General features: G+C 43.2%; 1 protein-coding gene across 1 annotated transcript in view; it reads right to left on the bottom strand.

Moving 5' to 3' along the window:
• The window catches only part of LOC120910529, a 69,039-nt gene that overhangs the window by 35,038 nt on the left and 11,199 nt on the right, over nucleotides 1–22,802 (bottom strand). Inside the window, exon 12 of the mRNA XM_040322287.1 lies at nucleotides 8,959–9,084. Coding sequence (XP_040178221.1) covers nucleotides 8,959–9,084 — 126 coding nt within the window. The remainder of the gene's footprint in view (nucleotides 1–8,958; nucleotides 9,085–22,802) is intronic.

Raw genomic sequence — 22,802 nt, 5'->3', positions numbered from 1 at the left:
AACATAAATAAAAAGGAAAATTACCTTATTGGCTTTGTGATCCTATAATATCTCCTAGCCTGAATATGTCACCTCTCATCTGAAACTTCCTGACTTTACCCTACATCTCATCACTTCCTGTCTGTAGCTTACATCACTTCCTGCCTGTACCCTACATCACTTCCTGTCTGTACATTACATCACTTCCTTCTTTGCGTTCCACGCTCATAAGTGAGCTCACCATCTTGTGGAGAATGTAAATACTGCAGCTTACATTCTTCTGTTGTCAATCTGTCAAAATCCGTATCACGGTGCCTTCTTCAGACTCAGACCTATTTTTCAGATTCATGGGTAGATTCAGGTAGGGGCGCGCTAATTTGCGGCGGCGTAGCCTAGCGTGTTTACACTACGCCGCCTTAAGTAAGAGAGGCAAGTACATGATTCACAAAGTACTTGCCTCCTTACTTAGGGCGGCGTAGTGTAAACGCGGCGGGCGTAAGGGCGCCTAATTCAAATGTGTTGGAGGGGCGCGTGTTTAATGGTAATGAGGCTTGACCTCACGTTTTTGACGTTTTTTGGCTACTGCGCATGTGCCGGGCGCCTACATTTCCCAGTGCGCATTGCGGCTAAGTATGCCGTACGGGCCTATTGATTTAGACGTGGACGTAAACGACGTAACTCCCGATTCGCGGACGACTTACGCAAACGACGTAAAAAATTCGAACCTTGCGGCGGGAACGGCGGCCATACTTTAACATTGTTATTCCACCTCATAGGTGGAATAACTTTAGGCCGCCTATGGCCTTACGGAAACGACGTAATTCGACTGCGGCGGGCTGGTGTACGTTCGGGAATCAGCGTAAAAGCTCATTTACATAATCTACGCCGGACGCAATGGAAGCGCCACCTAGTGGCCATCCGAAAAAGCAAGCCGGCCTATCTTAGCTTTGTTTAAGCGTATCTCTGAGCATACGCTTAAACATACGGCGGCGTAGATTCAGAGTTAGGTTGGCTTATCTACTGATAAGCCGGCCTAACTCTTTCTGAATCTACCTATCAGTGTTTACATCTTAAAATTACTTAAGATTACTTGGAACCCCCAAACATTATTTTTTATATATATATATATATATATATATATATATATATATATATATATATATATATATATATATACACACACACATTGTATATTGTTAGAAAACAATAGTCATAATTTTTTTTTATTATTAGATTTTTTCAATAGAAAATTGTGCAAGGTGTGACAATTTAATTCCTGGAATGCCTAGCAACATGGTGGTGGGTCACTTGAGCGTGTTCTGACATCTTCTAACTTGCACTCTCGTAAGCTGCTTGACCAGTGAACCTTGTCCTTTTGGTGTAGAAGAAGAAATGACACGTGTGTGGGTTGGCCTGTTGGCGGAAAATGAATGACAAGAATCTGGAGCAGCGGATTGATGTAAAATTTTGTGTGAAAACTGGAAAAAGTGAGAGTGAAACTTTAGCTTATGATAAACATTTCATGAAGAAATCAAGTGTTTGAGAGCGCGTATTTTCATAAATCCCAGAGCTAGCTCTGTATGATGTTTGAAATTGAGAGTGGCCAATAAGATCCTTAATGTTTCGCTCAGGCGGGTAGAGCGTAACAACTTTTCGATAGTTTAGAGTGCCTTGATTTTAGTTAGGTTGTTTTTATTGTGTTTTTTACTGTTCTTTTGTTTTTTTTATAATTTTTTTGCTATGCAGTCGAGCCTGGGTATGCCCAATAGGCTCTGTTATGTACTATTAACTTCCAAACCGGCAATAAAAATAATTTAACAAAATAAATAAAAATCAAGGGTTTTTGAATGGTGTAGGCAGTTTAAGGAGGGTCTGGAAGATGTCCATGATGCAAGAAGTGGGCACCAAAAACGCAAAGTACGAATACAAATGTGGAAAATGAAAAGGTTACATAATCATTGTATTGTAACTGTATTGTCTCCCTTTTATATTGTAAAGTGCTGCGTAAACTGTTGGCGCTATATAAATCCTGTATAATAATAATAATAATAATAATCTGTTCGGAGGAAATGACCGGAACTCTGGACTGACAAGTGGATTCTCCACGACGACAATGCTCCCACAAGTGACGCGTTGAGTGTTCTCAGGTTCCTGGCCCAGAAATCCATTCCAAAACTTGACCAACCACTTTGTTCCCCTGACTTTTTGCTGTTTCCAAAACTAAAAAAATGATTTGATGACATTCCGGACACCCAGTGCACCGCGACAAAGATACTGTGCATGAATCCAGAAAGCTAATTCCATGGATGTTTCCGGCAGTGGCACAGTATTCTAGAAACATGTGTTACTTTACAAGAAGGCTACTTTGAAGGTGACAACAGCCGCTAGTTTACAGGTAAGCAAACATTTTTTTTTTACAGTCTATTCCGAGAGTTAAATTGTCACACCTTGTAAGGAAGGTTCTTTACACTGACCACTTATATGAAGTGACATTCTTCCCACTGACCACCAATTTAGGGGACATTCCTCCAAATGACCACCAATTTAGGAGACATTCCTCCCAATAATTACCAATTTAGGGGACACTCCTCCCAATGACCACCAATTTAGGGGATATTCCCCCAATAACCACCAATATAGGGGACATTCCTCACAATAACCACCAATTTAGGGGACATTCTTCCCAATGACCACCAATATAGGGGACATTCCTCACAATAACCACCAATTTAGGGGACATTCATCCCAATGACCACCAATGTAGGGGACATTCCTCCCAATGACCACCAATTTATGGGACATTCCACCCAATGACTACCAGATTAGGGGATTTTTCCCCCAATGACCACTAATATAGGGGACATTCCTCCCAAAGTCAGCGGACATTCTTGCCACTAAAATCAATGCGACGGGAGGGCCCGTGGAACCCAGAATCCCTTGGAAAGGTCGGGACCGTTGTTTCAGCTCCCCATGCACCTCTTATGTTTAAGTCACCCTGTACCATCCAGGTGACTGAGAAAATATATCTTGTAATACTTAAAATGGGACAGTAATATGTATCCACAATATCTCCCAGGATATATGTAAAGACTATTCTTGGTTTGTTTGATTCTGAACTCAACATGTTAGTTGAGAGAGCTGATCACATTGGCCTCTGTACAATGTAGGAGACGGGCCGACTCCTGCTGGAGCTCCTGCTATTGTGAGAAGGTGTCCTGTGTTTATCCTTATGATAATGTATCATCTACTGTGTGAAGCTCAGTGACAACAAGTCTGACCTGTAGTGAAATCCTGATTTATCATAACAATGCCCAGGATGGCACGGAGTCACATCGGCTGCTTTAAGGGATTAGTTAATTAGCTCATGTTAATTTATGTTTCTGGTTACAGGTGTATTGTCAGAGAATTATGAGCAGGAGGCGGGAACTTCTTCCTCATCTGTATATAAGACTTGTATTTTGGTTCTAATAAACAGTTCATGTTCAGCAAACGAGTATTGTCTTGATTGTTGTTGATAGTGGTTGGAATATCTGATATCTATATTCAGACTGGGAGTGTAACGGAATGGCCCGTGATACCCAGAGACTTTTGAAGGATGTGGGGTACTCCTGTGCCAGCTTCACTAATGACTCTTGGGTCTAAGGTCATCCTATGTCCAGTAGGGGCATAGGATGACTGATAAATGATATCATGAATTACATGAGATGGGACAATAATCATAATTCATGTATTGCAGGATCTCTTGGAATATTACAGGTGGTTAATTCTGTCCACAACAGGTGAATAGCAGAGTGACTCATTCATGTGGGGACACATAGACTGTTGAGGTGTTAATTAAGTCTTGCTCCTAAGATATTTCATTGTACTATGCTAACTAGCCCTGTATTGTGTGAAAGTTCTATTGATGCTAATATGTGTTGTGAGTTAACACACTCTAAAAGTCATGTCTGCCATGTCAGCTATAGTAATTGATTCATATAGATTCGGTGCCAGAATGTCTGTCTGGGATGTGGATTGAGGGGGACTCGTTAAGCGCCCATTGTGTGATGTTTGGGTGGAGTGTTTAATTGTCCCTGTGATTACTGCAGCATGCTTTCTAACTGTATAAAAAGCTGAGAGTTTACCATTAAAGCATGCATTCGTTTTGGAACCAGAAACAGAGCTGTGTGTCTCGTTTATTCTGGGGAATTCTTATGGATCGTGTCTGCTGGATTGTTGGAGTGTCGGATAAGCTGTCTTGGGTTGGTGGAATGGAATATCGTAAATGGTGTTAACGCCTGACCGTTACAGGGAGGAAGTGGTATATGACGAAAGCACTCAAGCGGAGTGTGAGACGTTTCGTTACAATCAATATAAGTAACATTCTTCATATTGAATTTAAATGTAGGAAGGTCCTCTTCACTCACCAATAATGTACACAGGGTAATCGCCACTTACTGCTGTAGCGCCCCCTCTCTAGCTAGGCTGCTTGGTTAAATTTGTTTTTTAACTTCACTGCAATCAGTGAAGCAGTGATCTACTGTTTTAGTCTAGTCAGGGTTTCTGGGTGTTTTGATTCCTCCATAGAATTACAAAAACAGAGGGCGCATGAGAGCCGGTTCACACTGGGGCGACTCGTCAGGCTGACTTTGACGCATGCGCGGTAGCTTTCACGGCATAGGTAGGGTAAAGCAAGATGACGGCGACGGCATCGAATGTGACGAGCGCATGCTTGTCGTACGCAATGACGTCACCGCATTCTTTCCTTTCAAAAGAACCGCGGTTCTTTTGAAAGGTCAGTGTGTACACTCGGGCGGCAAGAGATTCTTGCTAAGAATCTCGTCAGGGAAAACAACGTTTTTTTCCTGACGAGATTCTTGCCCGGGTGTACAGGGCTTTATGGCTTCTGTCCTAGGAAAGGAAGGAAAACCTTGGTACTTTCTCAGCAGCCCTTTTGTGCGTGATTGCTGCATCGCTGATGTAAGATGGTCCTCCTCTGATTACCACTAATATCAAGAGATATGCTTAAGACGTGACACTGAAGATAGTCTTCCCCGTATCACTAATGAAGATAATTACTTAATTGTGAAGCCCATCAATGTAACCACGAGGATCCAAGATGGCAGCAATGGAAATCTTCTATGTGGCATTTGTAGTGGCTCCATGTGTTCATAAAAATATTGCAGTGCATATAAAAATTACATAAACATAACATATAAATGTTCAACATATAACATCAAAATGAATCACATATGATGCCTCATACACACAACCTTTTTTCTCAGCAAGAAAAAAAATTATGTTTTTCCGGGACTGGGTTCCTCTCAAGCCTGCCTTGCATACACACGTTCAGGCCAAATACTGCCTGTCCTAAACACGGTGACGGCGCCACCCTTTGGGCTGCTTTTGCTGATCCTCGTGTTAGTAAAAGATTGGTGAGAGACGATTTGCAGCCTCGTGCTTTTCAGTCTGTTACAACGTGACGAATGTGCTATCTCCATTACGAACGCTAGTTTTACCAGAACGAGCGCTCCCGTCTTATACTTGATTCTGAGCATGCAGGTTTTTTCCCCTCGGAAAAGCATACACACAACCGGTTTTCCCAGTGTTAAAAAGTCGCCAGGAATCCCGACGGGAAAAAATAGAACATGTTCTCTTTTTTTCCCCTGCAGTTTTCCTGTCGGGAAAAATGCGATGGAGCATTCAGACGGCCGGTATTCCTGGCCAAAAGCTCTCATGGCAGTTTTCCTGCTGGGAAAACCGGTCGTGTGTACGAGGCATAAGTGTATACATATAAACTGAGAAAAAAGTCCAATGGAGAAACAAAAAAGTGATTGAGTGGTCTTCAGTGTTTATAGCGAAATAGAAGATTGTGAATCCCAAAGATCATCCAAGCTTTTCAGAACTGAAACCACCTCTGTATGTGACAAGTGGGGGCTTACCAGATTATCATGACCCTCAGAATTGGAAAGGTCCAAAAAGCTTATAGTTCTCCTCAAAGCCTTCAACCTGCTTTAGATCATTACACTTCGATGTATCCCACCAATCAATGGGTAATGAAGCTCTACACAGGCCAGATGTCATAAAAAAAATAGAGACACCCACCATAGCTTAAAACCGTATATAAAACGATATGTAATAAAATTTGATGCACTTACAATCTGTAGAAGTTGTACAAACAATTAAATTCACATGTATAGTCTGTTTCCTCAAAAAAAGAGATAGCCGCAGCTACTTTGCGCAAGTGCAGTGGCGCATGTACTGGCTCCTCCTACGTGTTTCGTCATACGTGACGTCATCGGGGCAAATTATTGTTGTAATATATATGTGTAGGTATTTAAAATATTGTGTTATCTGTATGGCATGATATATATATATATATATATATGTGTTACATACAGGCATTCAATATTACACATCAAAGGGTGTTTGCTGACCAAAGGGGTTAGTGGCCAAACACATATCAAAGGGACAGCTGAAGACCCTTAGATGTGTTAATCTTGTCCAAGACTACCTAGGTGTTTGTAAGGCCCCATACACACGAGAGGATTTATCCACAGATACGGTCCAGCGGACCGTATCCGCGGATAAATCCTCTCGAGGATTTCAGAGGATTTCTATGCGATGGCGTGTACACACCATCGCATTGAAATCCGCGCTGAAATCCTCTGCCGATGACGTGTCGCGCCGTCGCCGCTATTATGACGCGGCGACGGGCGCGACGCTGTCATATAAGGAATTCCACGCATGCGTCAAATCATTACGACGCGTGCGGGGAATCCCTTTAGACGGATGGATCCGGTAAGTCTGTACAGACGAGCGGATCCATCCGTTGGAATGGATTCCAGCAGATGGATTTGTTGTGCATGTCAGCAAATATCCATCTGCTGGAAATCCATCCCAGGGGAGATTTCTCTGCGGATAAATATCCGTTGGCGTGTACACACCATAGGATCTATCCGCAGAAACCCATTTGATGGGATTTATCTGCGGATAGATTCTATGGTGTGTATGGGGCCTGAGGTATGGCCCGTTAACCTCAAAGGTTATATTGTTTACATACTTTAGGAAGTATTTATTGATGGTAATTAGACTTGAGGGGGTATTCATTCAGGGAAACATTTGGTTGACCTGAGGGAACCCCTCCCTCCAGTGTGAAACCAGTATTTGAGACATTCAAGCTGGCATTCAGTCAGTCTTGTCACTGAGAATATATTCTCTATGTATTCTCTGATATGAAGGCACAGGTCTAGGAAGAGATTTGAATTATATGCTCTGTTGGATTTTGTATCGTCTGTGGACTTTGGACTTTGTTTGTTATTGGAAGTTAAATAAAATGCATTCTCTGGAGAGCCTGGTGTGTTGCTGCGGAACAACAAATTTATAGTCATCATACTAACATCTAAATATCAATTATCTAATCGGACTACACTATACTTTGACTTCACTACAATTATTAGCCTTTATGAATATTCTGGTGTGCACTAAGTGATTTTCTGCTGCTGAAACATGTTCCACACTCTAAATATAAAGGACACACATGTTGTCCTCTGGTGGTTATTTTTGCCGCACACATATTCATCCGAACATCAAAGTTGTTGGCCTTTGTAAATTCTCTGGCATCCAGAAAGTAAACGTGTTTGCGTGAAACGCGCCAGCTGTCCGAGGTTCGATTGCTGTGACTTGTAGTGCTGTTCCTATTTTAAATAAAGGCAACGTTTGTGCGGCTGTCCAGAAATTCATCCTTATTATTCCTGCCTTGCTGATTGCATTGCCTGCACCTGGGATATCTGTGGGGTGGATTATTACCAAGGTCTCCACCTGGAGCGGCCATCTCTCTTTCCTGTGAATTCTTTGGGGTTTAACAAGTACTGTATATATTTCTGAATTAAACATTTCCCACACTCTGAATATGAATAAGATTTCCTTTCTGATTGAAAGAAAGATTTCCTGCACTCTGAACACGAAAAGGGACGCTCTCCAGTGTAAATTCTCTGGCGTATTAGAAGGTAGCCTTTTTCAGTGAAACATTTCCCACACATTATACAGGACGCTCACCTGTGTGAAGTCTCGTATGTGCAACAAGTCGATCTTTTCGAATGAAACATTTCCCACACTCTGAACATGAAAAAGGGCGCTCGCCTGTGTGAATTCTCTGGTGAAGAAGTAGTTTTTCTTTCTGAATGAAACATTTCCCGCACTCCAAACATGAGAAAGGACGCTCCCCCGTGTGAGTTCTATGGTGACTAAGAAGGTTTTCCTTTTCATTAAAACATTTTCCGCACTCCGAACACGAGAAGGGACGCTCGCCTGTGTGAATTCTCTGGTGTGTTACAAGTTTATCTTTCCGAATGAAACATTTCCCGCACTCCGAACATGAGAAGGGACGCTCACCATTATGAATTCTCTGATGTAGAACGAGTTGCCTTTTTTTAATGAAGCATTTACCACACTCTAAACATGAATAAGGACGCTCACTTGTCAGGGTTTTCTGGTGATTAAGGAAGTTTCCTTTCTGTATGAAACCCTTACCACACTCTGAACATGAGAAAGGACGCTCACCGGTGTGAATTTTCTGGTGAATAATAAGTTCTTCTTTCCGAATAAAACGCTTCCCGCACTCCGAACATGAATAGGGTCGCTCTCCTGTGTGAGTTCTCAGGTGGGTAAGAAGATTTGCTTTGTTACCGAAACATTTACCGCAGTCTGAACATAAGAAAGGACGCTCACCCGTGTGAAATCCCTGGTGATTATGAACGTTTTCTTTCCGATCGAAACATTTTCTGCACTCTGAACATGAGAAAGTACGCTCACTCTTATCTATGGTTTCTTTGGAAGAATTCCTAGACACTGTAGATGACAAGGAATGTTCTCCTGTGTGAGATCCTTCATGGTTCAAGGAAGATTCCTCGGGATTAGATGGATCTGTTGATGGATTAGAGGGATCCATTGGTTTCTCCAAGTGGTAAAGTCTGGGATGTATTATTTGTGTGGTGGGATTTTCTCCTGGAGAACGTTGTGTGGTGGGATTTTCTCCTGGAGAACGTTGTGTGGTGGGATTTTCTCCTGGAGAACGTTGTGTGGTGGGATTTTCTCCTGGAGAACGTTGTGTGGTGGGATTTTCTCCTGGAGAACGTTGTGTGGTGGGGTCTTCTTCTTTATATTCTGAAGATACGTTATTCAGGACATAGTGTCCTCCTGTTGGATATCAATGTTTAAATGTTATTAGAATTCTTCATTCCTATTATTCAGAAGTCATATACAGTATGTTGGTCTAACACTCTACAGTATCTCAGAGCTCTGGGTGCAATCATAACATAAAATATCAATACAAACCAGATAAACTAAATAATACACAAAAAACTTTGCATTGATGACATTGTTACTGCGATAACAGAGATGAACCTTCCCCCACCTCATTCCTTGGTAACATGAGAACATACTGAAGAATGGAGATTGACCTTTCATATGGTGTGCAACGGTGAGGGACAATTTAGTGGATACACCTGTGACTCTGTCAGGGCTGGGCTCAGCCCTTCCTTCTCTGAGCTTCCCACACAGCTGTCGGCTAATTGCCAACTCCTATCTATCCACAGTGACTCACCTGTTGATGATCCTGCTCGTCAATCCTGCCTACTTAAGCCTTCCAGTTCAGTTGCTCTCTGCCTTCGCCTTGGTCAACATCACAGAGACTTTCTCCTGCATTCCTGTTGAAGACTTTGCTTGGCTGACATCACTTCTGGCTCCTGATCCCGCTTGCTGTTCTACTACGTTCATCTCTGGCTCTCTGACCTTTGGCTTGTCTGAGTATCCAATCCGGTTCCTGAATGCTGGCTATGTTTTGACTACGCTTACTCTGTTTATCTTTCTATTATTATTATTATTAATAAACAAGTGTGATTTAACTGTACTTCTGTCTCGGTCTGCTTCATGCTTTTTGACAGACTCCTGACAGCCCATAATATTGAGTGTATGTAATGTTGAAGGAAACTGTCAAGAGACTGTAAATATGATATAGGTGCTTATCTGAACAGTGTCTTCAACTCATCAGTTAGAAAAATATTATATTGAGGAATGGAGATGGACCTTTCATATGGTGTACAGTATCTCCTCCTCATTTGTTGGGAACATGACATTATATTGAGGGATGGAGATGGACCTTTCATATGGTGTACAGTATCTCCTCCTCATTTGTTGGGAACATGACGTTATATTGAGGGATGGAGATGGACCTTTCATATGGCCTTCTCCATGTCTGTCTGTCCACCTGCAAGGTGATTAATGTGGCCAGTCTCCTGGGTGGAGAACAAACCTGATTTAAGCCAGCCAAGCCTGCAATCTCCGTATCTCCTCCTCATTTGTTGGGAACATGAAGTTACATTGAGGAATGGAGATGGACCTTCCTCTTGGTTTTACAATATCTCAGCCTTTAAATCCTTTAAATACATAATTTATACTCCTAAAAGTACAGTAATTAGATGTTTCATCATTTAGTGTTTATTACTTACTTGTGTCTATATGTAGAGAAGATTCCTCCTGTTTACTTTCCATAATCATCTCCCCCTCCTCCATATACTGCTGATCTCCCCTCACCAACCTCTCTTCTTCTTCCCCTTTATCCTCAACTTTGATATCTTTCAGTTCTTAAACCCCAAAATAATAAAATAGAATATCAAGGAAAAAAATGAACTGTCAATAATGAAAGATTATATATAAGAATGTTATCTCATATTTTAGATACATTTATGAGTTCAGTGCCCTCTACCTCAACATGGTGAGGGGTGCTTTGTTTTTCTTGTGTTGAATCCCTGGGGTACAGAGGACCTCCCTCCTCTGTAGACTGCTGATCTCCACTAACAAACATCCTTCCTTCCTTTTTAATCGCAACTTTGATGTCTTTCATTTTGTCATCCTAAACCCCAAAGATGATAGAATACATTTATAAAAAAATAACAAGAGATTACATAGAATATCATCTCATTGCTTAGAATACATTTTAGGTCTTCATGCTCAGTCCCACCTACCTGATGATGGTGGGGGATGGTGTGACCTTCCTGTGTGGAATCCTGGGAATACAGAGGACGGGGGCATCTCTCTGGTGGGTTCCCATTACTGGATCCATCTGTAGGAAACACACACACTGACTGAATACATTGTTTCTATGTGTTTATCAGATGATGGGGGATCTAGGTGGAGCCTCCGTACTGCTCTCTCCTTTACAATAAAGTCTCCTCTTACCCGGTGATGTGAGGGGCGGCTGATTGGGTGATAAATGTTTACCAGATATTTTCTTCACTACATTTTAATCCTGTGTACAGAGAGAAAATAACAATTATCATTACAGATTTCCCAGAACCCTCCTCTCCTCCTCCTGATCTATACAGGACTCTCCTCTCTGTAAACAGATAATAAACTAAGAATTGTCTGGACTGTACTGGAATTAAAGGGGTTGTAAAGGTAAAAAATGTTTTCCCTAAATAGCTTCCTTTACCTTAGTGCAGTCCACCTTCACTTACCTCATCCTTCCATTTTGCTTTTAAATGTCCTTCTTTCTTCTGAGAAATCCTCACTTCCTGTTCTTCTGTCTGTAACTCCACACAGTAATGCAAGGCTTTCTCCCTGGTGTGGAATGTCGTGCTCGCCCCCTCCATTGGACTACAGGAGAGTCAGGACACCCACTAACACACAGCTCCTTTCTCTATCTGCAACGTAGAGAGCGTCCTGACTCTCCTGTAGTCCAAGGGAGGGGGCAAGCACAACACTCCACACCAGTAAGAAAGCCTTGCATTACTGTGTGGAGTTACAGACAGAAGAACAGGAAGTGAGGATTTCTCAGAAGAAATAAGGACATTTAAAAGCAAAATGGAAGGATGAGGTAAGTGAAGGAGGACTGCACTAAGGTAAAGGAGGCTATTTGGGGGGGTGGGGTTACCTTTACAACCCCTTCAATGTCTGCACATAGTTCCTCCATTGTTCTGACACCTCAGAGGGTTTCTTATACTAAATTACGAATCTCATTAATCTCACTAAGAGTAAACCAGAGATTCCCTTTTAAAATTTAACTCTAACCAAAATTGAATCTGGATGCTATATCAGAGGCTGTGGATGGACAGTTGGATAAATAGCTCTATATTTAGGATGTATCTGGTCTATAAACCAGAGGCTCTGGATGGACAGTTGGATAAATGGCTCTATATTTAGGATGTATCTGGTCTATAAACCAGAGGCTCTGGATGGACAGTTGAATAAATGGCTCTATATTTAGGATGTATCCAGTCTATAAACCAGAGGCTCTGGATGGACAGTTGGATAAATGGTTCTATATTTAGGATGTATCTGGTCTATGAACCAGAGGCTCTGGATGGACAATTTGATAAATGGCTCTATATTTAGGATTAAGGATGAGCTCCGGCGTGTTTGCATGCTACACGTGCAGAGCCCGCCAGGAAGTCGGCACTGCGCTGCGCTAATCACAGCCAGGGAGACATTGTCCCGATGCTCGGCTGCAGAGATCGGGAAATGTCTCCCTGGCTGTGATTAGCACAGCGCCGTCCACACTTTCGTGGCGGGCTCTGCACGTGTAGCATGCGAACACGCCAGAGGTTATCCTTATTTAGGATGTATCTGGTCTATAAAGCAGAGGCTCTGGATGGACAGTTGGATAAATGGTTTTATATTTAGAATGTATCTGGTCTATACACCAGAGGCTCTGGATGGACAGTTGGATAAATGGTTCTATATTTAGGATGTATCTGCTCTATAAACCAGAGGCTCTGGATGGACAGTTGGATAAATGGTTCTATATTTAGGATGTATCTGGACTATAAACCAGAGGCTCTGGATGGAAAGTAGGATAAATGATAAAAAGCATGATATAACCTTATTTGTCTCGAAATCTGGTAATGTCTCCAAGTTATTTCCTATCAAGTCAGCTCTCCTATGGAGCTTCCTGTTTTAACTCTACATCACTTCCTGTCTGTACATTACATCACTTCCTGCTTTGCGTTCCACGCTCTGGAGTGAGATTGCCATCTGGTGGAGAATGTCAGTACTGCAGCCTACTTTGTTCCGTACATTAAAATCTGTATCTCTAAAGTGCCTTCTACATTATTACTGCATATTTCATACCTAAAATAATTCTAGTTTTAATGCTCTAATATACTACACACACACACACACACACACACACACACACATATATATATATATATATATATATATATATATATATATATATATATATATATATTTATATACACATGTTTTATAATTGCATCGGTAATATATTAAAATGTTTTAATGTTCTTTATGAAGAAAAGTTTACAAAGGGAGAGAGTGTTTCTCTAACTGGGACTTTCAAGGGCAATATTGCTCTAGGAATCAAAATCGTATGAAGTAACATTGCCATTGAAAACTTTCTGGCAAAAATGTTTTCGATTTCTGTAGCCAAATAGCCCGGTGTTTGATTAAAGGGTCACTAAAGGAAAAAAAATGTTTTGCTGAAATGACTGTTTACAGGGTATAGAGACATAAAAGTTAACTGATTCCTTTTAAAAATGATGAAAAATAGATTAAATTCTATTATATAATGTGCCTCTAGTTTCACTTTCGCTTTTAAACTGATTTCATGTTTATGTGAAGTAAAGAGACACACAGAACAAAAACAAACAAATCCAGGGCAGTGTTTTGTTTTTAAAATGAATCTGATTGGTTCTGAGGAGTTTTAGACACACAGCTTAGACCACCATGAGAAGCTCCCATGAGAAATTTACTATGGAGCCAGAGAACCAGGAAGTGAGGATTGCAAAGGATTACAGCTGCTTCAAAGCAAAAACGGACAATGAGGACATGAAATCAAGACTGCTATAAGGTAAAGCAAGCTATTTAGCCCAAAACATTTTTTTGTTTAGTGATCCTTTAAGCAAATATAACAAAGAGACATGAATGACCAATGATGTATTGTGTAAGTTGGACCAATGTGGCTGAGAGAAGTAGAAGCCGTTGTGTAGAGGAAATAAAACTCATCAAGAGACAACATATAAAGAAGATGCGGTTGAGGTGGATATGGTAAATCTTCTATATGAAAAGTGAGCATAGAGACAAGTCTCAAGGGGGTCATCTTGTATCGTCAGCATCTCCCGAAGTGCAGATTTGCCAGCAGACAGTTGTGATGTCCAGGCTCTTTTATAGAAGCACAAATCAGCACGGTTGAGGACCATAAACTCAGTGGGCAGCTATGGAAACTGAGTGCAGCAGAAAAGAAATACGTCTACCTCACCGGTTGCTGACCTCTGTCTTCCTTGTATGCTTCCAGCCTGTCGTAGGTTCCAGTGTTCCTGCCAGCTGCTCCTTGGTGACATCCTCACCTGCTTCCTCGTTGACCTACTCTATGGTCCACATGAACACCTCCTTACCAAAAATTTGAAAGTGATCACCTGTGAACTGGGCTCTCAGCACCCATACCACTCTTGCCCCTTTCATGCCCTTGTTACTATTTCAAGGATGTATGGTCAGAGGTGTAAGGGAAGCCACAAGAGAAGGCATATCAAAGTAACATAATCGATCTGTCCACCACACGTGCTTCTGGACTTGGGAGGACATCGCCCAGGATCTAAATGACTTGTGTGTTTCGAGGGCTGTACCCTCTCCCTTAGAGGCAGGTTTTGGTTTGGAGAAAGAGGGTACAGCCCTCGAAACCCATAATCCATTTGTATTTGTCTTGTATGCCTTGTCAGTCATATTGTTTGTGAGTAGATATATTTACCGTATTTGCCGGCGTATAAGACAAAAGGACGACCCCCTGAGACAACCCCCTTCCTACTAGTCTGTCTGGAAGCTGAGTGGTTGCCAGAACAACCGCTGACAGGAACATGCTTTTTTTAGCTTTTTCAAATCTCACTGTGCCATCAACATGCCTCACTGTGCCATCAACATGCCTCACTGTGCCCACTACATGTCTCACTGTGCCCATTACATGCCTCACTGTGCCATCAACATGCCTCACTGTGCCCACTACATGTCTCACTGTGCCCATTACATGCCTCACTGTGCCATCAACATGCCTCACTGTGCCATCAACATGCCTCACTGTGCCATTACATGTCTCAGTGTGCCCATTACATACCTCACTGTGCCATTACATGCCTCACTGTGCCCATCAACATGCCTCACTGTGCCATCAACATGCCTCACTGTGCCACCCCGTGCCTCAATATGCAGTCAAATGGCTCACTGTGCCATACCTTTAGTCCTGTACTGCGGGCGTCCATTATTCAAAAGCCTCCTCCTCATGCTGTTCCGTGATAGACGTCATCACGGCTCCGGACGCCTCTCTCTCGATGCCCCATAGCAGTGGGAAACCGAAGCGGTGACTCGCGGGAACACGCGAGGAAAAAGAAGCGAGGTGATGCTCCAGATGAACTTTAGAGAGCACTAAACACTCGGTGCGTACTAAAGCCACACACAGACTACCTCCAGAAGCATACAGCTGGATCTGCCAGCTTAGCGGATCAGTGGGAACAGCATCACATGAGCGGACGGCACGGTTGTATTATCCTCCCTGCATGCTGATACATATTGGCGCATCTGACAGTTAACAGACGCCAACTACAGCGATTGGATTCGCACAACAGCAAGGAGGCAGCCAGTAGCCAATGGATTCTGGATCTCTGTGAACTTGTGAACCTTACTGGTAAGATCGTTCCATTATCCTGTTTCCACACGCTCTGCTTAAATATGGAAGCCTATAATACAGACCTACGGTGTTAGTATATAAAACTCTCTAACCAAATCTTGCACCTAACCGCTTCACACATCGGAATCTCTGGAGTCTAAATAGGAACAGCACCACATACCCTCCTTGCAGGCAGGGCAGCCCATACAAGTTATATTATTTTTTTCAAAACCTTTTTTTCATTTTGCAATTTATTCAAAGTGCATGCCCAAGCCTCACAATATATGAACCTTATTTGATCTTGCCATCAGATTCATATATGCAGGATCAAGACTCTTACTAAATTCAGATCCGTTAACCTTAGTTATCCACTGCAGGGGTACTCTTGCTGCCAATTCTCTCCATCTTCATATTAGGCTAATCGCCACATACATTACATCGGATTTCCGACTAGAATTGACAGCAAAAGCTATCCATCTGTCGTCCGGATTGCCACAGTCATTTTTGTCCTGTATGTTTGTCATTGTCTGTGTCCTTTTATGTGCTGTTTGTTGCACGTCATATGAACTAGTTTCATACGTGAATTTTTTGGCCGGCCAATGATTATAGGTTGTCACTAAAGCTATTTTAGCTCCTATAGTGTTATACTTGTACTACTGTCCCAGGTGTATTAATTATACCATGTAACTTGTTACTATTTATTAAACTAAATATTTTTAATTACACAGAGTGTCCGTCACTGCCATAGTAGCCTCTCGGTTGTCCCAGGGGTCACCACCTCTTGGTTTCCCTGTCGGGGCAACAATCTTTCTTTTGTATATGCCTGTTGTTGGCTACGGCGGTGTTCCCCTAATTAGAGGAAGTGATAACGTGTAAAAAACTGGGACACTTATAACCTTAACACAGTGTGGTAGAGGAGGCTTCGCTCATCCTTCCTTTTTATATGTTCCGTGATAGGTGCCCATGTTCCGCCTATCACGGAGGTCTTCTCGTCCGAAGCCGAGGATGAGAAGACATCCGTGATAGGCGGAACACCGAACAGAGGCTCTGCTGGGAAACCAAGTGTTCCACCTATCACGGAACACCACAAGGAGGAGGCGCGGCTTTTGAATATTGGATGCCCGAGGTCTGGTACCGGCGTATAAGATGACCCCTGGGTTTTGAGGCAAGTTTTTAAGCCGAAAAAGGTCGTCTTATACGCTGGAAAATACCGTATACAATATTTGTTTTTGTTTTTTTGAATTCTTTATTTTTCCATTTCTTTCCCTCACACAGGGATAATAACACATCACAGTTAAACGTCATACATTTCAGCCAGAATTCAGGTTTTCTTAATCGAGAATAACCTTTCTCTTAACAACATTTTCTTATTCCTAATTAAGCAAAAAACAAGTAGAGGTTTACCTCACCTTTCTACTACTTCCCATTAGCTAAACGCTTAACGTGTTCTCTCCCTGTTTAAGGTGTCAGTAACCTGGGGTCTCCCCCTGTTATACCCCCCCACCCCCTGCTTAAAAACTGTATGTCCAACCAGCAGAAGCATAAACAAAACAAAAAAAATATATATATATTTTCCTTCTTCCCCCCTACCCCTCCTCCCTACCCCATTCCCCTGGTTCCTTGTATCTAATATAGGGGGCCCAGATTTCCCTAAACGTGTCCTCTTGTTCCCTTAGGGCCATTGTAAGATTTTCCATATGCTGAATTTCAGTAATTTTTGCAAACCATTGTGGTCTACTTGGTGAGATATTACTTTTCCAGAGAACCGGAATACATGCTTGAGCTGTTGTGAGCAAATGTCTTACCAAAGATTTTTTATATTTTTCCAATGAAATCGGAATGTCAAACAACAAATATGTCGCCGGATTCTCTCCGAGAGCTACTTCAGTTATTTCTTCAATTACCTCTGATACCATTTTCCAAAAGTCTTTTACTCCTTCACACTCCCAAAAGATATGTAACAAAGTGCCCTCTTCTTTTTGACAACGCCAACAAAGGTTCGACACCAATGGAAAGATCTGATTCAAAACTACCGGGGTCCTATACCACCTACTCAAAATCTTGTACCCCCCCTCCTGGTATTTAGATGTTAATGATGCCTTGTGGGTAAATTCAAATATTTTGTTCTTTTGATTCTCTGAAAAGGTTACCCCTAGATCTCTCTCCCAGGCCTGCATATAACCTAATTCTTGTGGAGCTTTTAGTTCGTTCACTAGGGTATAAAACAGAGATTGCGAATGTCTCAGCGAGTCTTCTTTAAGGCCCCATACACACCATAGAATCCATCCGCTGAAAAATCCCAGCGAATGGGTTTCAGCGGATAGATCCTATGGTGTGTACAATCCAGCGGATCTGTTTCCGCGGATATTTATCCCATGCGATGGATTTCCAGCGGATAAATATTTGATGACATGCTATCAAATCTATCCGCTGCAATCCGCTGGATGGATCCGCTGGTCTGTACAGACTCACCGGATCCATCCGTCCGAAGGGATCCCCCGCATGCGTCGTAATGATTCGACGCATGCGTGGAATTCCTTATATGACAGCGGCGCGCACGTCGCCGCGTCATAATCGCGGCGACGGCGCGACACGTCATCGCCAGAGGATTTCGATTCGATGGTGAGTACACTCCATCGCATGGAAATCCACGGATAAATCCACGCAAATCCACGGATAAATCCTCTCGTGTGTATGGGGCCTTAGACATAGCTTCTCAAATTCAGACAATGTCGCAATTTCCGTCGACTGCCCCAAGATTGATCGAAGGTATGCCCTTAGCTGTCTCCTCCTATATGGATCCAGATCTTCTGATAATTCATATTTGTTTTTGTTTCTTAACCACTTAACCTCCGGAAGATTTGCCCCACAGATCAGGCCATTTCTTGGGATACAGCACTACTACTGACAATTGCGCGGTCATGCAATGCTGTACACCATGGGTGCTCAACCTTTGGCCCTCCAGCTGTTGCAGAACTACAAGTCCCATGAGGCAATGCGAGCCACTGGCAGTTACAAGTGTGACTCCCAAAGGCAGAGGCATGATGGGACTTGTAGTTCTGCAACAGCTGGAGGGCCACAGGGTGAGCACCCATGCTGTACACAAATAAAAGTGATGTCATTTTTTCCCCACAAACTTTCTTTTGGTGGTATTTGATCACTTCTTTTTTTTTTTTAAGTGTATTTTGTGCGTGTACTTGAGAGAGGAGCCGGTCTGCAGGAGTTGGGAGTAGGCAGGCCTCCCCCAGAGGCAATCTGCCACCTTTCTCCATGCCCCGGGTGGCAATGGCGGGTGTGTGAGGGGGTCCTCCCACATAGCCCACCCTACCTGCTCCGCTTTGAAGCCCAACAGGGAGTGAGAGGATCTAGCCCACTCAACCAGTCCCGTTAGTCCTTCGCCTCTCTTTTTAGAGACCGCGTGATCAAAGTGCGTGCATGTTAACCCAATTTCGAGTGCGTGTAAGTGTGGTGGTTTTTGTGGGAGGGGGGTGGGCGTACTAAGCGCAGGCTTACCTCGCATAGCACACCCATCGGGAGCCGGGCTGAGACCACCAAACTCAATTCACATGTAGCCGAGACCGGGATCCGAACCCCTAGCTGCAGAGGTGAATGGCTTGTCAGCGCAGTGCCAATCGCGTTGAGCCACCGCAGCTCCCTTCGATCACTTCTGCTTTTTTTTTTTTTTGCGTTATAAACAAAAAGAAGACCAACAATTTTGAAAAATAAAAACAATCATTTTTAGTTTCTCCTATAAAAAAAAATGTCTTCATCAATTTAGGCCAATATGTATTCTGCTACATATTTTTGGTTAAAAAAAACAAAACAATAAGCGTATATTGATTGGTTTACACAAATGTTATAGCGTCTACAAACTATGGGATATTTTTTATTTAATTTTACTAGTAATGGAGGCAATCAGTGACTTATAGCCATGATAGACCACATCATTGCGGTAGACAGTCAGACACGAATTGACACTTTGTGGAGACCAGTGACTCTAATACAGTGATCAGTGCTAAGAATATGCACTGTTACTGTACTATAGACACTGTCAGGGAAAGGGTTAAACATCTAGGGCTATCAAAGGGTTAAATGTGTGCCTAGCCAGTGTTTTATGTAAGCTGCTTTTACTTAGGCAAGTGATGGATTTTATTCCCTGACAAAATCCATCCCTTCGCCCGTCAGAACAGTGATCTGCCTTGTTTACATAGGCAGAGTTCCGTCCTGTGTCTCTCCTCATCGATCAGCGGGTGCAGGTGGTCATTCATTGGCTGGCACCTGCAGATCGGCTTCTGCTGTGACTAATCACAGTAAAAGCGGGCTGCCAGCGGCTTGGCGGCCCCCCCTCTGCGGAAGTGCAGAATCAAATGCTGAACCGTGGGCCTAGCCTGTGTTTTAGCGTACTGTGTGGGGGAGGTGCTTTTATTACGGGAAGACCTGGATCCATTCCCCTGCTCTGCAGGAACACACTATTTATACAGGACTGGTGCAAGGATTTTTGACACCCTAGGCGAAAACCTAATTTTTCCCCCTCTCTTGGCTCTGTCCATGACTCCACCCCTTGCCCTGCCCATGTATACGGTGGAGGGGTCAGGAATGTGCAATGCACAGAATGCAGGGGTCAGGAGTGTGTAATGCACATAATGCAGGGGTCAGGAGTGTGTAATGTACAGAATGCAGGGGTCAGGAGTGTGTAATGCACAGAATGCAGGGGTCAGGAGTGTGTAATGTAGAGAATGCATGGGTTAGAAGTGTGTAATGTACAGAATACAGGGGTCAGGAGTGTGTAATGCACAGAATGCAGGGGTCAGGAGTGTGTAATGCACAGAATGCAGGGGACAAATGTGTGTAATACACAGAATGCAGGGTGCAGGAGTGTATAATGTACAGAATGCAGGGTACAGGAGTGTATAATGTACAGAATGCAGGGTACAGGAGTGTATAATGTACAGCATGCAGGGGTCAGGAGTGTGTAATGCACAGAATGCAGGGGTCAGGAGTGTGTAATGCACAGAATGCATGGGTCAGGAGTGTGTAATGTAGAGAATGCATGGGTCAGAAGTGTGTAATGCACAGAATGCAGGGGTCAGGAGTGTGTAATGCACAGAATGCAGGTGACAAATGTGTGTAATACACAGAATGCAGGGTGCAGGAGTGTATAATGTACAGAATGCAGGGTACAGGAGTGTATAATGTACATAATGCAGGGTACAGGAGTGTATAATGTACAGAATGCAGGGTACAGGAGTGTTTAATGTACAGAATGCAGGGGTCAGGAGTGTGTAATGCACAGAATGTAGGGGTCAGGAGCGTGTAACGTACAGAATGCAGGGGACAGGAATGTGTAATGAATAGAATGCAAGGGCCAGGAGTGTGTAATGCACAGAAGAGAGAAGGAGGAGAAAAGAGGAAGGAGGGGGGGAGAGAGGAGACGGGGGTGCCGGCGCCTATCTTGCCTATAGGTAGTGCCAGTATCCATGCCTTCCCTCTAGTCAGAATGGCGATCTGCCTTGTTTACATAGGCAAACAGGCATTCTACCCCTGTGCCGGATGAACAGTGGGTGCTGGCGGACATCAAGTCTGCGGCACCCGCTGTGTATAACCCGGAAGTATCGGATCACGTACTAGGTACCTGATCCCGTGCAGCAGTGCCACTTTGCTGCCGTATATGTAAGTTATACGGTCGGCAAGTGGTTAATAAATGGTTTTAGTGATAATGCACTAGGCCGTTGTGCCCTCTCTTCTCTTGTGTCTTTGGGACATCCCCATCCTGGAGAGGGTACCAGTTGTGAAGCGGATGTGCAGCAGGTACTGGCATTAGATGACCACGCACATGCGCAGGAGGTGTCGTGGCTTTTTGTGTAAGGGAAGCCCTCTCCCTCACTTTGGCCTCTTACCAGCTAGATACCTATTATTATACATCACCCAAAAAACACCAAACTGAACATTGAAAAGACTCTTTTTCTGGCGTGCAAAAACTGATTTTCCGTCGCCAAAATATTTTAAACATTTTGAAGCTAAGAACGAACGCTCTTGTATTTCTCCCACACTTCCAATATACCAGTCTCAACTTATTAAAGGTTGTTGGTCCATGTGAAGTCTCTGGTGTGGAACAAGTGCGCTTTTACGACTGAAACATTTCCCGCACACCGAGCATGAAAAAGGACGTTCGCCTGTGTGACTTCTCTGGTGCCTGACAAGTTTGTCTTTCTGAATGAAACCTTTCCCGCACTCTGAACACGAAAAAGGGCGTTCACCCGTGTGAATCCTGTGGTGTATAAGAAGGCGTTCCTTCTGCGTGAAACCTTTCCCACAATCTGAACATATATAAGGTCGCTCACCCGTGTGAATCATCCGGTGTTTGAGAAGGTTTCCTTTCTGATTGAAAGATTTCCCGCACTCCGAACATGAATAAAGACGCTCGCCGCTGTGATTTCTTTGGTGCTCCAGAAGGTTTCTTTTGTGAACAAAACACTTCCCGCACTCTGAACATGAATAAGGATGCTCGCCTGTGTGTATCATTTGGTGTTTAAGAAGGTCTCCTTTCTGAATGAAACATTTCCCGCACACCAAGCATGAATGGAGACGCTCACCTGTATGACACCTCTGATGGATAAGAAAGTTTCCTTTCTCAGTGAAACATTTCCCGCACTCTAAACAAGAATAAGGGCGCACACCTGTGTGACATCTTTGGTGTTTAAGAAGGTCTCCCTTCTGAATGAATCCCTTTCCACACTCCGAACATGAATAAGGACGCTCACCTGTGTGGATTCTCTGGTGCCTAACAAGACTTGCTTTCTCAGTGAAACATTTCCCGCACTCTGAACATGAGAAAGGACGCTCATCTTTGTGACTTCTCTGGTGTCTAAGAAACGATCTGTTGTTTGTGAAAGATTTCCCACAAACTGTACATGACCAGGAACGCTCTCCTGTGGGAACTTCTTCATGGCTTGAAGAAGGTCCATTGAGATTAGATGGATCTGTTGATGTGTCTGTACTGTGAGATCCCAGATGTATATCCGGAGGGACGGTATGTGATTGGTCAGAAGATTCTCCTGGATGAGACATATCCATTGATCTCTCTAAACAAGGTATTTGACGTACTATTTGTGTATTGAGATTTTCTCCTGGAGAACGTTGTGTGGTGGGATTTTCTCCTGGAGAACGTTGT

The sequence above is a fragment of the Rana temporaria genome, chromosome 8, assembly GCF_905171775.1.
Source record: "Rana temporaria chromosome 8, aRanTem1.1, whole genome shotgun sequence".
Classification (NCBI taxonomy): Eukaryota; Metazoa; Chordata; class Amphibia; order Anura; family Ranidae; genus Rana; species Rana temporaria.
Note: the sequence above shows the minus strand (reverse complement) of the source record. Positions and strands in the feature narration are given on the sequence as shown.